The 15,654-nt window shown below is 52.7% G+C and overlaps 1 protein-coding gene across 1 annotated transcript; it reads left to right on the forward strand.

Moving 5' to 3' along the window:
* Positions 1 to 8,085: 8,085 nt before the first annotated feature.
* Positions 8,086 to 13,811, forward strand: ZSCAN9 (zinc finger and SCAN domain containing 9). Its single transcript, XM_044261266.1, is given in 3 exon segments — positions 8,086 to 8,505; positions 8,631 to 8,775; positions 13,195 to 13,811. Coding segments are annotated over 3 exon segments (1,182 nt in total).
* Positions 13,812 to 15,654: the final 1,843 nt, after the last annotated feature.

The raw sequence follows: 15,654 nt of genomic DNA on the forward strand, positions 1-15,654 counted from the left end.
GCAAAAGTGAGAAATCAGATTAGTGATTGTCAGAACTGGGGATGGAGGAAAGATTGATTAAAAAGGAGCAAGGGGGTGCCTGGGAGGCTCAGCTAGTAAGTATCTGCCTTCAGCTTGGGTCATGATCCCAGGGTCCTAGGATTGAGCTCCATAGCATCGTATGGTAGCATCCGGCTCCCTGCTCAGTGGGAAGCCTGCTTCTCCCTCTCCCACTGCCCGTGCGTGTGTTCCCTCTCTCACTGTCTCTCTCTGTCAAATAAATAAATCCTTAAAAAAAAAAATAAAAGGAGCAAGGAGTGGGGCTCCTGGGTGGCTCATTAGGTTGAGCGTCTGCCTTTGGCTCAGGTCCTGGACTCCGCTCTCTGCTCAGTAGAGAGCCTGCTTCTCCCTCTCTGCCCCCCACGCCTGCTTATGCTCACTCTCAGTCAAGTAATTAAATAAAATCTTGAAAAAAAATAAAAATTAAAAAAAGGAGGAAGGAGTGGGGTGCCTGGGTGCTTCAGCTGTTTAAGTTGGGTAAGTGTCCTAATCTTGAGCTGGCTCAAATATTTATCTCAGGGTCCTGAGTTTGCGCCTCAAGCCAGGCATGGAGCCTACTTAAAAAGGGGGGGGGGACAAGAAGGGATCCTGGGGTACTGGAGATGGTTCTTGGTTGCAGCTAGTAGTCTTTGCACGATGATGCATGCTTGTCCAAACTCACCGAACCAAGCATATAAAAAAGTAAATTTTATTGTTTGCAAATTATATCTTACTGTAACAACACTCAGATCCACTTCTAAAGCTCTTTTTGCCCCCAAGATTTTATTTATTTATTTGAAAGAGAGAGTGTGAGAGAGAGCACAAGCAGGATGAGGGGCAGAGGAAGAAGCCAGCTCCCCAGTGAGCAGAGAGCCTCATGCGGACTCCATCCCAGGACCCTGAGATCCTGACCTGAGCTGAAGGCAGCTGCTTAATCGACAGAGCCACCAGGCACTGGCGAGCTGTAGATTTTTAAAAAGATTTATTGATTTAAAGAGAAGATATATTTATTTGAGGGAGAGAGTGTGGGGGGGCAGGGGGAGAGAATCCCAAGAAGACTCCCCTCTGAGCGGGGAGCTGGACTCAAGGCTCCACTGAGGGGCTTGAGCTCATGACCTTGAGATCATTACCTGAGGTGAAACCAAGAGGGGGGCACCCAACTGACTGAGCCAGCCCAGCACCCTAGAGTTGTAGATTTGTGTAACTACTGATGTTTTATTTATTGAAAAATGTTAATTCTGGTAGAGTTAACATAGTTATATTAGTTTCAGGTGTATTTTATAACTACTTTGGAGAGTAATTTAGTAGAATATATCAATTTTGTAATTGCATATATTTTATGACTCAGAAATTCTACTTTTAGTTTATCTTAGAGATTTGCTAACATGTATAAAATGCTGTATGTAAGAAACTATTTAGTTCAGCATTGCTTATAAATAGAAAATAATTGGAGGGCCGCCTGGGTGGCTCCGTGGGTTAGGCCTCTGCCTTCCGCTCAGGTCAGGGTCTCAGTGTCCTGGGATCCAGTCCTGCATGGGGCTCTCTGCTCAGCGGGGAGCCTGCTTCCCCTCTCTCTCTGCCTGCCTCTCTGCCTACTTGTGATCTCTCTGTCAAATAAATAAATAAAATATCTTAAAAAGAAAATAATTGGAAATAGCATAATTGTTCATCAGTAGAAGACTGGGTAAATAAATCTGTAAATAAACAATGGAATATTTTACAACTGTCAAAAATAAAAAGGGAGATCTGTGTGTCCAATTCTAGGAAAATTTCCAAGATTTTTTGTTAAATTAAACAGAATAGGAGGCTGTAGGCATCATTTTCTACTATTCATGTACAATAATGGGGAGATTAATGTATAAACATATGCTTCTTTATGCATAAAATATCTCTGAAAGTCTACATAAAAAATCTAAAGTTTTTACTGTTTCTGCAGAAGGAAATTAGGTGGCTGGGGGTACGAGTAGGATGAAGATTTTTAATTAAAAAGTCTTTTTATTTTGAAATTGTTTGAATATACAAAGAGAGCGAAAGAAAGAAAGACTGGTACATATCCACGATCCGTTATCCAGTTTCAAAAATCCATAAAATTCTGAAAACTCTTCAAACTGGTAAATCTTCATCTTCATCTGGGGGAAATCTCTGTTGTTTTTGGCTCTGTTTTTAGAGACTCTGGCTCCGGGAACCCGTGGCCGGCGCGGGTGGGCCGCCCCTAACCCCGGGAGGGCCTGGGCGCAGGTGGCTTATTGTCCCGCCCACCGCGGGGACTGTGCCACCGCGGCCTCCGGGCCCGCACGCACCCAAAACCAAAATACGTTAGAGCCGGCGGGGTGCTGGGAGCGGAGCCTCCATCCTCAGAAGTTACAAACGCAGCGCGGGGTCTTCACGTCACAGAAGGCCTCCTGGGGCGCCCATGGTGGGGAGGCCAGGTCAGGGGCACCGTTGCACTCCTTATGCACACGGTGGTCACCGCGGCGCAGCTGGTGCCCGGGCTTGGCCAGCACACAGGCCCCCTTCTTTCCGGGGTGCCCGGTAGGGCCCGCCGCACTCTCGGCGGTCTGGAGCTGCCCAGCGGGAACCCGACGCGTGCGGCAGCGGTTCCGGGCGCTTCAGGCTGAGGCTCGGAGCGCAGCCCGCCCGGCCTCCTGCGGGTGCGCACGCAGCGAGCGGCGGCCGCGGGCTCGCGGGACAGCAGCGCGGAGCTGGGGGTGCCACGTCCGGGTCCGCCCAGCTCGGTCTCCAGCCGCGGCGGCTCCTCGGACTGGCGGGGGTGGCGTCGGGCTGGGCCGGAGGCTGTCGCAGCAGGGCCCCACCACGCAGCGCCTGTTCTGGGGAGTAGCCCGTCAAGGAGGTCCCCCTTTGGGGACTCCGGGCCGGAATGCTGGGCCAGTTCCCAGACCCGTGGGACTCCCCGCGGCTAGCGTCTCCTCGGTGTCGAAGTCCCACACCTTCAGGCCGGACCCGTTGCAGTAGGGACGCGGGACCTCTGTGTCCTCGGGCGCGTACGTGGCGGAACGCGGCGTCCTCCGGCTCGGCCCGTGCACGGCCCCGACACCGGCCTGCGCGCCCGCGGGCCCTGCGCTCCTGCTTCTCCTGGCGCCGTAGCCCCGGCTCCAGGCGCTCCCAGGCCCAGTCCAGCAGGGAGGTCCGGAGGCAGCGTGGGGCGCTGTAGTAGCCAATGAACTTGAGGTTGAAGGGGCTGCACCCGAGCTCCAAGGGGAACTGCAGGTGGCCCTGGAGCTCGCAGTCCAAGCACTAACGGCAGGAAACCGGCTCTGGAGCCGCCGCCCTCCCGGCCGGCCCTTGCGCCCTGCGGTGGCTGAAGCCGCTCGTTCTCCCCCAGCCCACAGCAGCCCTGCCTAGCGCGGTGGAGGGGGTCCGACAAGAACTGGGTGCTGACGGCCGAGCCGTCCCCCGGGCTCACCAGGACCGGGGAGCCTGAGCCCGGGAGCCGCGCCGCCAGCACCGACACCGGCGGCGGCCTGTGGGTCAGATCAGCCCCTCAGTCCTGCGGCGAGTGCGGACAGGAGGCGGGGCCGGCTCGGCCGCCGGGACTGAGCCTTCAGCTGCGTATTGAAGCTGGTCTTCGCCTGCCGCGCCTCCATGACCTTGATGGGTACCAGGTCCCACTGCTGCACACTCTTGAGATGGGCTTTGTCCCCAGTGATGTAGAGGCTGTTCGCTGGGGCGCAGAAAGCCCCGGAGTGTGTGTGTGTGTGTGTGTGTGTGTGTGTGTGTGTGTGTGTGTGTGTTAGGGCGCGCGCTGGGGGCATTGGCCAGGGAGGGGGTGAGGGCAGGATTGTCACTGCTCTCGTCAACGTCAGCCCACCGCTGCGCCCACTGCCGAGACACTGCCCCATTTACCTACAGGCATGGTCCCTCCGGAGGCCGAGACCACCACCCGACTGGACAGCGTGGTGACCCTGGCTCTGGGGCTGGGTGCGTGGCTGCCCACATGGGTAAAGGAGAAGCGGCTCTGGGTGTGGCATCCCAACACTCTGGTCATCTGGGGCGAATCTTGAAGTGGACTGAAATTCGTTAGAGTCTTAAGAAAATTTGAATTAAAAAACCCAGTTACTCCCGAAGGTTTATGTTTATATAAGGAACATATAATGAACACCGTGTCGTTACCTACATTTACAGTTGTTCATTTTGCCATATTTGCTTTTCGTCCTCTGCTTGAGTATTTTGAGGTAAATTATAGACATTACAGATAATACCGTTGAATACTTCAGTACTTTGAAAAATAAGGACGTTTTCCTATGGAACTACAATATCATTATTGAACTCAACAGAAGAGAAAAGTCAGAAGGAATCTGTGTCCATATAACTTATCCAATAAGTAATAAATTTTCAAATGAAAAATAAACTGATTGGGATCTTTAATACTTAAAAATGACAAGAAAGCTATGGGACCTGCCCAAGGTATCATTAAAGGACAGGAAATAAGGATTCTTTCAAGAACCCCGTTGAAAGTACAGAGTGGGGTGGAGGGGTGGACATTTCATTTTAATGCCCAGCTAAGTTAGGGCCAGTGTCAGTGGGACTTTCATCCAGTCAATACTGATAGCATGGTAGGCATGGAAAGCCAATCAAAACCCAAAACAAGTGTCTATTACTTTGAAGGAATATTTTGTTCTCTGCATCTTTGAGAGGGTTCAATATAATCAGTTTGCCACCAGGTAACTGCTGTTCCCACTGGGTATATTACATCATACCTAAGGTTTAGAATTGGTTGGTGACATCCACAGGGCAGATCAACTTGTCCACTTACATACTGAAACTGTCTGGGGTTAGTGAAAATTCATATGGCACACACGTATTTTTATTTTATTTATTTGAGTTTTTTTTTAAGATTTTATTTATTTATTTGACCAGAGAGAGAGAGAGATCACAAGTAGACAGAGCAGCAGGCAGAGAGAGAAGGAGAAGCAGGCTCCCCGCCAAGCAGAGAGCCTGATGTGGGGCTCGATCCCAGGACTCTGGGATCATGACCCGAGCGGAAGGCAGAGGCTTAACCCACTGAGCCACCCAGGTGCCCCCACACACGTATTTTTAGACTTGGGTCTATCTACATACCATCTAGTTCCCTCAATCTCTTCATTAACAATTCTCTAATTCTTACCCTTCTATCCTTCTCCTTCTCCCTTTTCTTCTCCTCCTCCTCCCCTCGACGCCCTCCTCCTGCTCCTTCTTCATAGTTTTAAAGCTTATGTCTTAACCCACAGAAGAGTCAATATCCCAATAAACCTGTTCCCAGATTCAGGTAACACTCAATCTTTTTAGTCTTGTAATCAGCATTTCTTGTTGTCTGAGCTGAGTGGTGTTTTAAGTATTTTCAGCAAAGATTCCCAATTCTAAGTAAAAAATAATCCCTTTTGTTCCAGGACAATCATCAGGGTACTGCTATAGGGGAATTTCCCTCCAAACAGACAAGTGGGAGCCAGTGTTTCTCAGAGCTGTTTAACTACAGGGCAATCCAATGCATTATCCACTTGATCCTAGGGTGGAGGCTGCCTGGGTGCTATACTTGACCTACTTAATGAACACAGGATCCAGTTAGAGAGCATAATCAACTGTCAGTGACTCATTTGACAGTTTCATGTAAACAGAAACGTTTTACTTGTCACAGGTCGGCATCCAAAATGTAAGAGAATAACCATATTTGAACAGTATTCCAGTTAAAGAAAAGCTGAAAATTTTCAGTTATTATATACTTTATATATACATTATATATTTTGGAAAAGTTTGTACTGAGGGCTTTGGGAGTGTGTTGAAGAAAGCCATCAAGATTTCCAGCTTATTTTCTCCATGCTGGTACTCTTGATGATTATGCACTTATTGGATATTTAGAAGAAGTTAAAATAAAGAATGAAATGACCTTATTTAGTGCCCTCAGATGGCTAGTTTGAGGAAAACAACCACAGAAATTTACAAAAGCTATGGTTTGGGACTTAAAACACTGCATCAAATTTACAATAACATGTAAGACTTTCCAACTTTCCAACTGCTGTGATAAAATAATAAGGTTCTGTTAGAAACAAAACATAGTTTGTGCAAAACCATCATTCTGGTTGGCATGATAAAATTGATGGATGACTAAGTACTAATAATTATGCTCTTTTGTATCAGTAAGGTTAATTTAGTTGACTTGGGACCGATTTTGTATTCCTGCTAAAAATGCAAGAGACTTCTGTAGCAAAAAATGAAGGAAGGAAAGGGGGAACAAAGCAAAGAAGGAAAGCAGAAGGAAGGAAGGAAAGAAGGAAGGTAGCTATGGAGAAAGGAGGAAGGTCTACCGATACCTAGAGCCTAGAGAAATAAATCGCAGTACATGCGCTTGATGTACTATTACGCAGCTACCAAAGGACTTAGACCTATATGAGCAATAAAGATGTCTAAGGTACGTGAACCGAAAACGGTAAGTAAGTGGAGAAAAAGCTAAATGTAAAAGCTTCGTGCCTATCTAGCTGTATGAGAGAGACGGAATTACGCGCGTGAACCCCCAGCTAGCCGGGACAGGGGCCAGCTCAGGGAGGAGGGACGAAGGAGGGACAGGATGGGATTTCACCTTTTGCTTTATTAATTTTGGCATTGCATGAGTTTTTGTTTTTGTTTTTTTTAATCACAGGTAATGTATTCTTGTTAAAAAACAAAACAAAACAAGCATTTTCAAGTTAATGGCCTCGGCTGCAGGCGTTCCTCCCGTTTCCCGGGCGCGAAATTGCAGCCACGTGCTCCGCCGCGGGAGGCGAGAGACGAGACGCGGGATCCTAGAGCGGCCCGGAAGTGCTCCTGCCCCGAGCGCCCCGCGCGGCGGGCGGCCTCCTCGCTGCGGCGCATTGTTCCGGCGGGCGCGCTCCCGCCGACGCCTCGCCCGGCTCTCCGCTCCCTGGCCTGGTTCGGTTCTCGTGAGTCGGCGCTGGGACGGCTGGGCGGACGCGCGTGGCGGGGCGAGGGCGGAGGCAGGGGAGCCTTCCCCGCAGAGGGCGCGGCGTCCCGGCTTGCGGGCACGTCGCGCGGGCAGCGTCTGGGAGGACCGCGGGGCTGGAGGGCCGCCCCCTGGAGTAGCGGCCGCAGGTCTGGCTGGGCAGGAGACGCCTGCAGGCTGACACCTCGGGGACGGGGAGGGTAAGCTCAGAGTAGAACGTTCAGCCCCTCAGCGTTCGGTTCTGAGAGCGGGTTAAGCGGCTGGGAGCGCCCTGGCTTTTGGGTGCAGGATCCTGGAGCCCTGGCGCTCGCTCTCACGGGGAGCCTGCTGGAGATGCGTGCCGCGGGACTCCCCGTCCTGTTCCCACCCCCGTGCCCAGGGCCCACTGCCTGCGTGTCCACCACGGCGAAGGTCCAGCGGGAATTCAGCTTCGGGGCTGCCCTTGCTGACACTGTGCAGCCCACAGGCTTCCTGGGTCGCAGGCACTACCTGGGCTGCTGTGGATTCACAAAGAACTTGACCTTGGGCAACGTACTTAACTTCCCCTGACCTCCCTTTCCTGTCTCCTGAGATAGCGGTTGTTAATGAAACTTCAGAGGGTCGTGTGAGCATTAACCGCGGTCTGGTCTTGAAAGCATGAGTCCCATGAAAGTAAGTTCATTCATTGATCAAAGACAAGAATACTTTGTCTAATTGCACTTTTACATAAGGAATGAGCTTTTTAACCATTCCGAGCGAACTGTTTGGCCCCCGATTTCTCCATGAGCATTCTCCGTTGCTGTTTCTTCACTTTGAGAGACTGAGATTGAAAGAAGATAAGAAATTGGCTGAAGATCACACAATTAGTAAATGTTAGAGCCAGAATAAAACCCAGTTCTGAGTGACTTGAAAGTGCATGCTTTTTGCACATTACGGTCTTATATTCCCCATTCTTCCCATCCTTTGGTCCCCAAGTGACTTTACTTTCAGTGAAGAGCCCTGGGACCTGTGACTGTTGCTTGTATAATCAGGGCCCATCATTAGTTATTGCCATTTTTCTATGTAAACGGTGGTTTTTACTGCTTAGGACGGAAACTTCAAAGGTGTTTTTCTATAGCTCCAGCTGGAGGGTGCTTTTTAAATTCTTCAAGGACAAGATGAATACAGACTGGAAGGAGGTTTTCCCCTTGGATGGGCAAGCTCCTGAAGTTTGGGAAGAACTTCTGACAGTGAAACTGGAGATGGAAAGTTGTGTCCGAATGCAGGAGTCCAGGCTGAAACCTAGTAATCTTCTGGGGAGGGAAATTTTCCGAAGGCGCTTTTGACAGCTGTGTTACCAGGAGACCCCTGGACCCAGGGAGGCCCTCACCCGACTCCAGGAACTCTGCTGCCAGTGGTTGAGGCCACATGTGAGCACGAAGGAGCAGATCGTGGAGCTGCTGGTGCTGGAGCAGTTCCTGACCATCCTGCCCGAGGAGCTGCAGGCCTGGGTGCGGGAGCACCGCCCAGAGAGTGGGGAAGAGGCTGTGATTTTGCTGGAGGATCTGGAGAGAGAGCTCGATGAGCCACAACATGAGGTAGGAAGGGAGATCGGGGTATATGTGCATGACCCTTGAATCTGTTGTTTTGTATGCCCTTGACTAACTCTAACCCTGCTTCCTGGTACTTTCCAGGAAGTCAGATCTCATCTCTTTGTTCCCAGGTCGTAGCCCACACCCAGGGGCAAGAAGTCCTCTCTGAAGAAGTGCCTCTGGGGGCACCAACTTCACTGAGCCTCCAGTCCCAGCCTGAGGAGCCTCAGCTCACCTGTGACACTGCTCAGCAGCCCCACAGTGTTGGAGAGACAGGTGAGGGACAGGATTTTGCTGGTGCTGCGCAGCCCTCCTCCCCACCCCACCCTCAGCAAAAACAAATAAAAAGCCCAGACCCAAGGAACCAGGTGATCAGAAGTCCCTTTGCCAGGTAAAGCAATACTCCATGTTTCTGGTGCACAGTGCACTCACTGTGTCCCTTACCTCACGCTCAGGCTCCCCCGCCCAGTCCCATCCTGGAGGCTCTTTGGTCTCCTGGCACATGGCAGCTCAGGGAGGCCTCCAGGAATCACTGTGGGGAAAAGCTTTAGAGAATCGCTGTATAGACAGGATCAGCTCCTGGCTTTGCCTCTGGAAGCTGCTTGTACGTGGGCAGGTCACTTAACCATCTGCTCTCAGTTCCCTCATCTCCAGAGTGGGGTTGATCATAGCATCGCCTTAGTCTGCTTGGGCACTCGTAATAGACTAGCACACACCGAGGGGCTTACACAGCAGACAGTGATCTTCTCACAGTTCTGGAGGCCTATGTCCAAGATCACGGTGCCTGCAGGGCAGGCTGGTGGCGAGACCTGTCTTCCTGACCTGGTGACGGCCACCTTGCTTTGTTCTCACAGGTGCCTGTCTCTGGGCATGTGTCTCTTGGGGTGGGGGAGGGGGAAGTGAGGGAGTGAGAGAGGGGGAGAGCGGGAGGGAGAGAAAGCTCTGGTGTTTCTTCTCCTTTTAAGGACATCAATCCTGTTGGATTAGGGCCCTGAATTACCAGAATTGCTTCCCTAAAAGCCCCTAGCTCTAAGGACAGTCAGGGCTTCATCACGTGACTGGGTGGAAGAAAGCTGACAGGCAAGTGCACGCCACAGAAGGGGGTTGTAGCACTGAGTGCGACCAGCTGACCAAGGCACTGGCAGGCTGGCCTTCTGGCTGCCCTTGCCAGTCTGACTGGCACTGCGGGGGAATGCGGTAAGCACGCTCCGTGGCTGGCGGACTGGATGCGGGAGTCCAGTGGAACCAGCCTCCTCCGCTCCCTGGCGGGGCACATCGTGGTGGGTGCCATCCTGGGCACATGGGGCCGAGCCAGCTGCCTTCCCGTCCTGGCCGTCCCCGCCGCAGCTTCCGTCTGATTTCTCACACGGGACGTCGTCACCTCTTACTGAGGCTTGGCCATCCAGTGATCCAACGGTGCGTCTGCTGGTCCCGTTTTCCCGCCATCCCTGTGCAGAGCAAAGCCCTGCTTCCCTTGTTGCGCTGCCTCCCGCCTGTTTATTTCGTCTGCCCTAGCGGTCGTATGGTTATCCCGGATTTCTGCCATTTGGAACACATCTCTTGACTTAAAAAGATATTTTTGAGTGACTCCTTTTACTCAACAGACCTTCCTTTGGCTCCTCTGAACTCATCCGATTGAAAGTCCTTTGGGTTCTGGGCAACTGGGTGGCTCAGTCCGTTAAGTGTCCATTCTTGATTTCTCCTCAGGTCATGATCTCAGGGCTCCATACTCCATGGGGAGTCTGCTGGAGATTTTCTCTCCCTCTGACCCTTCCCACACTTGTGCCTTCTCTTATATATATAAAATAAATATGTCTTTTAAAAAATGCTTTGGTTTCATTTTCCTCCTTCATGAACATCTTTGTCATCTGTTCTTTTGTTTCTTCCTCATCTCCCCGTGAACTTGTGCTTTTTATTTTCCAGCCATCTTTTCCTTTCTTCTGCCTTCTGAATGGCATCTAGAACCTTACTGCGAGCCCCTTCTTTCAGGAAGCCCATCTGAGCAAGTCCTTCCTCCTGTCTGTCCATCACTCCCTCCCTCCATCCAGTCATCCATTAAGCATTTCCTGTGGCCACAGGAGAGTGTCCTGAGGGCATCTACAAATCAGAGTTCTCTTACAGGACTATCATTGCAAGTCTGTGTCTTCAGGAAATTCCAGTTTGCAAAGCAACACAGTGTTTGAGATCAAAAGGACTGAATCCAAGTTCCAGCTCTTCATTTTTTTTTAACTAAGCAACATGTAAGGTAACTTTGTATCATTGAATTTGAGTTCCTTTTAGAACTGCTGATGGTAAAAAAATCCAAATAATATAGCAGTTTATATAGTAAAACATGAAAGTTCTCCAAATTTTATTCCCCAGGACTAACCACTCTTGTCAAATTGCTGTTTTTTTTCTCTGCATACATGCAGAGTCTGTCATGCTATGTGTTTACCTTTTATTTGCTATTCACTTCTTTCAGGAGGTGGGGTAATAACCTCAGGGGGTTTTGTGGTGTGTTAGTTTGAAAACTGTTGCAACGGTGCTTTATGAGTCACAGGAGGCTGTGGATATGGTAATAGGTGAGAAGTGTCTTTGTTTTTATATTCTATACAGTTCTCTTGTACATTTCAAATGTAAGTGTGAAGGCAGAAGGGCAGTACTGATCCCACTCGTGGCCGTTAGTTCTCTGAAGATGCATTTCTGTTTTCCAGACCTGTTGTCATCCCCCAGCCAAAAGGAGCAGGAGGACACGGTCTAGCAACAGAGGAGTCCGCAAAGGCTCCTGTTTGGGTGTGTGAGGGTCAGTAGTCCGATGTGGGAGAAGGAGCTGGATGTTTTGGTAAAAAGAGGAGGGCTGGAGGCTGATCTTGGGCTCTCTGGTTTGCAAGGAAGAAATCTGTTGGTGCACAGGCTCCTTGAGAGCTTCCCAGGAGTAAGCTGAAACCAGCCCCCTCCTGGGGGGGGGGGGCGGGAGAGACCGAAGACAGCCCCAGGTGGTGGTTTTAGTAAGCAAAGGAGGCTTACGCGGGAGGCCCTTCTGGGTAACAGCTGTGTGAGTGTCTCTCACACCCATCGTGAAAGTTTCAGAAGAGTCCTTATCTGCCTCAGTCTTGTTACTATCTAGATGGTGTTGTCCTCTTGTCACTGTCACTGGCCCTGGGGTGTCTCATGAGAGTAGGGCAGTCAGGTGGAACTCACATTCCGGGACAGAGGAGAGGGTGAGGAGCTTCCAGTGGTCGGGGTCCAGCTCATGGGTCACTGGGCAGTCATGTCTTCCTGATGGCTTCCCCCAACAGTCCTACCTGCAGAGCCCAAGACATCCTGAGGATACCCCAGGGCTGTTCCAGGGTGTTTGGACAGTTTGGGTCTATCTCCATTCTTGCCTTCAGCTCCTCCAGGTCTGCTGGGGTTGGCTGGACGATATCCAGGAGGGGCCGGTTCTGCCGGGAGTGTTTGCTGCGGTGCCTGTCCCTGGGCCGTCATTTGAGGCCATAGTAGTAGGATTGGTTTAATGCTTTCTTTTATTCATTCAACAAATATTTATTGAAAACTGCCTGTGCCACCTATGATTCAAGAAACAAAACAGAAAGATCCTGCTGTCATGGAGATTAGATTGTGGCAAGGCGGAGACAAACAGGGAGGTGATGCAGGGTATTAGAGGGTGGCAAGCTGTGGCACGTGGCAGAAGGAAGCAGGGGAGGGAGACTGAGTGCTGTGCGTGGCGAGCTGATTGCAGTAGTAGGAAGCAGTAAGGAAATGGGATCTGAGTGAAAACTTGAAGGAACGAGGGAGAGAGACTTGCTGCCATCTGAGCAGAGCCAGTGAAGGCCCTGTGTGGGGAACACACCTGGGGTGGTGCTGATTTCACGCTTGTCAAGTACTCCTGACACCCCAGGAATGGTGGGATTGAATACTTGTCCCATAAAGGAATGCATAAGTACAGGGGTGACTTCCCTTGGTCACTGTGAGGCTCCCCACTTCAAAAGCGGGGGAGAGCTTTTTTTTTTTTTTTTTAAGATTTATTTACCTGTTTTTTAGAGAGAGTGTGTGCGAATGGGGGTAGGGGTAGAGGGACAGCGAGAATCTCAAGCAGATTCCGTGCTGAGCCAGGAGCCTGATCCAGGGCTCAATCCCAGGCTCATGATCTGAGCCCACTGAGCCACCAGATGCCCCATGGTGAGGGAGTTCTAAGGGAGAACTAAGCAAAGCCACCCTGGTCTTGACCCACCCCTCCCCATGAAGACGTAGAAAGAATTCTCTCCAGGCCCAGGCCAAGTAAGGTTGGACGGAGCCACATTTTGCCAAGGAGGCCAGACTTCTTGTTACCTGGAGGAAGGTGTTACCACACTGACCCTGCTGGTTTTTAAGGCTTTATTTATTTATTTATTTATTTGACAGAGAGAGAGAGAGAGAGACAGTCAGTGAGAGAGGGAACACAAACAGGGGGAGTGGGAGAGGAAGAAGCAGGCTTCCTGCGGAGTAGGGAGCCCAGTGCAGGGTTTGAAATCAAGACCCCAGGGATCACAACCTGAGCCCAAGGCAGACACTTAGGACTGAACCATCCAGGAGCCCCAGCCCTGCTGTTTCTAACCTCCTCTCTGCTCTGCGATGTGGGGCCATGTCAGGTTTGGAGCCACCTGTCCTTTTGTGCACACTGTGACCAACCCATAGACTGGGGAACAAATGACATTTGCCGGGTCTCCTGTCTTACAGATGCAGTGACCGAGGCTGAGGACAGACCCCTGGTGCTCAGAGAAGACACTCCTGAGACACTGGCGTCCCGTGGGGGAATGTTTTACCGACAGACTTTGGAGGAATCCCCCCAGGATCCCCAACATGGAGAACCCGGTGACCCTGCAGGTTGGGCAGCGGGGCGCTGGGGCGGCCTCCGAGGGGAGCGCCGGCACAAGTGTGACGCGTGTGGGAAGAGCTTCGCCCAGAGCGCAGGCCTTGTGCGCCATGGGAGGATCCACACCGGGGCGAGGCCGTATGAGTGTCAGGAGTGCGGGAAGACCTTCAGTCGGAGCTCGGGTCTCTTCAACCACCGCGGGACCCACAGCGTACAGAAGCGCTACCGCTGCGCCGAGTGCGGCAAGGCCTTCAGCCAGAGCGCGGGTCTCATCCAGCACCAGCGGACCCACAGGGCCGAGAGGCCCCATCAGTGCGGCCAGTGCGGGAAGAGCTACGGTCGGCGCTCGTTCCTCATCGAGCACCAGAGGAGCCACACGGGCGAGCGGCCTCACCGGTGCACCCAGTGCGGAAAGAGCTTCAACCGCAGCTGCAACCTCAGCCGCCATCACAAGACGCACGCGGCGGCCGCGCGGGTCTAGTCGTCGCTGGCTGCGGGCCTTCCCCATCGCGGGCCACGTTCGCGTGCTGCTGCGTTTCCAGCAAGTACTGGCCTGCGGGCTGCGCACACCCGGAGCGGGAGGTGCGGTGTCTGGAGCTGCTGCTTTCCCTCGGGCTCCTTCACCCGCTCCCGGGCCGCCCTGCCCGCACCGCCCCGTAGGTTCCGGCTTCGAGAGCGCGGCCAGACCTTCCCGGGCGCGTGCTAAGTCGCGCGGCCGGGCCCCAGCCCTCAGGGTCAGTGTCGGTCGGAGCTCCTGGCGAGCGCGCGGAGCTCTGATGACGGGCTGCGGTAAACCGGCCCGCAGCGTCCCCGTCTCCTGCGCGGCCTGTCCCCGCCCGCGCGGGTCGCCGCTGCCTCTGGTTCCCGGGGCGCCGCCCGCCGGTCAGTGGCGCCATCCTCATCTGGCCGGCCGGCGAGGGAGACCCGCGGACTCGCCTTGGCGCCTGGACTTCTGTCTTGGAACCGTGTGAGCTCACGGAAGACCGAGTTTCCATGCGCTGTCCATGCCGCACCCGCGTGTTCCGCTAGAGCCGGCCTCGGGCTTCACTCCCCGGCGTTTACGGTGCCGCCTGGCTTCCCGGGGTCGCCCAGCTGTGTCTGTGGAGCGCGGTCACCCGACAGGCCCTCGTGCTTGCCCCTCACGTCCGCGCTTTGCAGGCCGTCTGTGTCCCGGGTCCAAGGCCGCCCACGGAGTTGGGTCACCAGCCACATAAGGTGCTTGTGCTTTCTTTCTTTATTTTCTAAAATGTTTCATTTGACCTGAGCTGAAGGCAGCTGCTTAACCGATTGAGCCACCCAGGTTCCCGACACCCCCTCTTGAACCGAGTCCGCCTCTCCTTTTTCTCCTTTCTCTACTGAGTGGGTGGGCCAGGAAGTCGTCACCCCTGGTGTCCCGGGAGGGGAGCGCCGGCTGGGCGTGGGGCAGGGCGCAGGACCACGGACAGCTCTCACCGTACTTCAAGAGGCGACATTATTACTAAATTTGAATATTATCGCTCTTGCCATCAAGAACCACCCGGGGGCACACAGGGTGGCAAGCTTCTTTATTGCGCTCTCTTCATAGCCTCTCCTCCTGCACCGCGATCTGGGGGCAGCCCTGTCCCTGGGACGCCCCGCTAAAAGCAGCAGCCCCCCCCCCCCCCGCCCCTGGGGGTCTCCGCCACCCGCAGCGCGGGTGCTGGTCCACCCATCCCGCGGCCCCGCGCTTACACGGAAGTTTACACATATATATAGTTTGCAACAGCCAATGAGCAGTTGATATATAGAATATGATCTATAACAAGGCAAAAGGAGGGTTGGGCAGCAGTGACAGACCGCCCAAGTTAAACTGCTTGTGGGACTTTTTCTTTTACCTCCATTTAAAAAAAGAAAGTATATTACAGACTGCTGTCATGTGGGCTTTAGGAAGTAGCTTTGCATCAGGGCAGCAGAGAGAAAAAAGCAAGTTAATATTAAAAAGTGAAGATGTGTCCTGAGTAGAATTTGCTGTTTTCCCTGAACTGAGCATTTAGTTCACATGTAACATAAATTTGCCCTGCAACAGTCTTTCTACCAAATTGGTGTAGGAGTTCTCCCCTCCCGGCATCTCCCCAACACACACTGAAGCCTCATCCCCCCCCCCCCCCCCCCCCCCCCCCCCCGTGGGCTGGTGCTGGCCAGGCAGGAGGCTCACATGGCAGCCGGGAATCCCACAGTCCTGGAGATGGGGAGGTGTGCTTCAGGGCAGCAGCTCAGGCTTCGGTGACTGCACCTTCCTTTGTGCCCACAGCACCTCTCTTGTGTGCCTGGGGAAGGGAGGGGGAGAGAGAGTCGGACAGACAAAC

This window comes from Neovison vison, chromosome 1, assembly GCF_020171115.1.
Source record: "Neovison vison isolate M4711 chromosome 1, ASM_NN_V1, whole genome shotgun sequence".
Lineage (NCBI taxonomy): Eukaryota > Metazoa > Chordata > Mammalia > Carnivora > Mustelidae > Neogale > Neogale vison.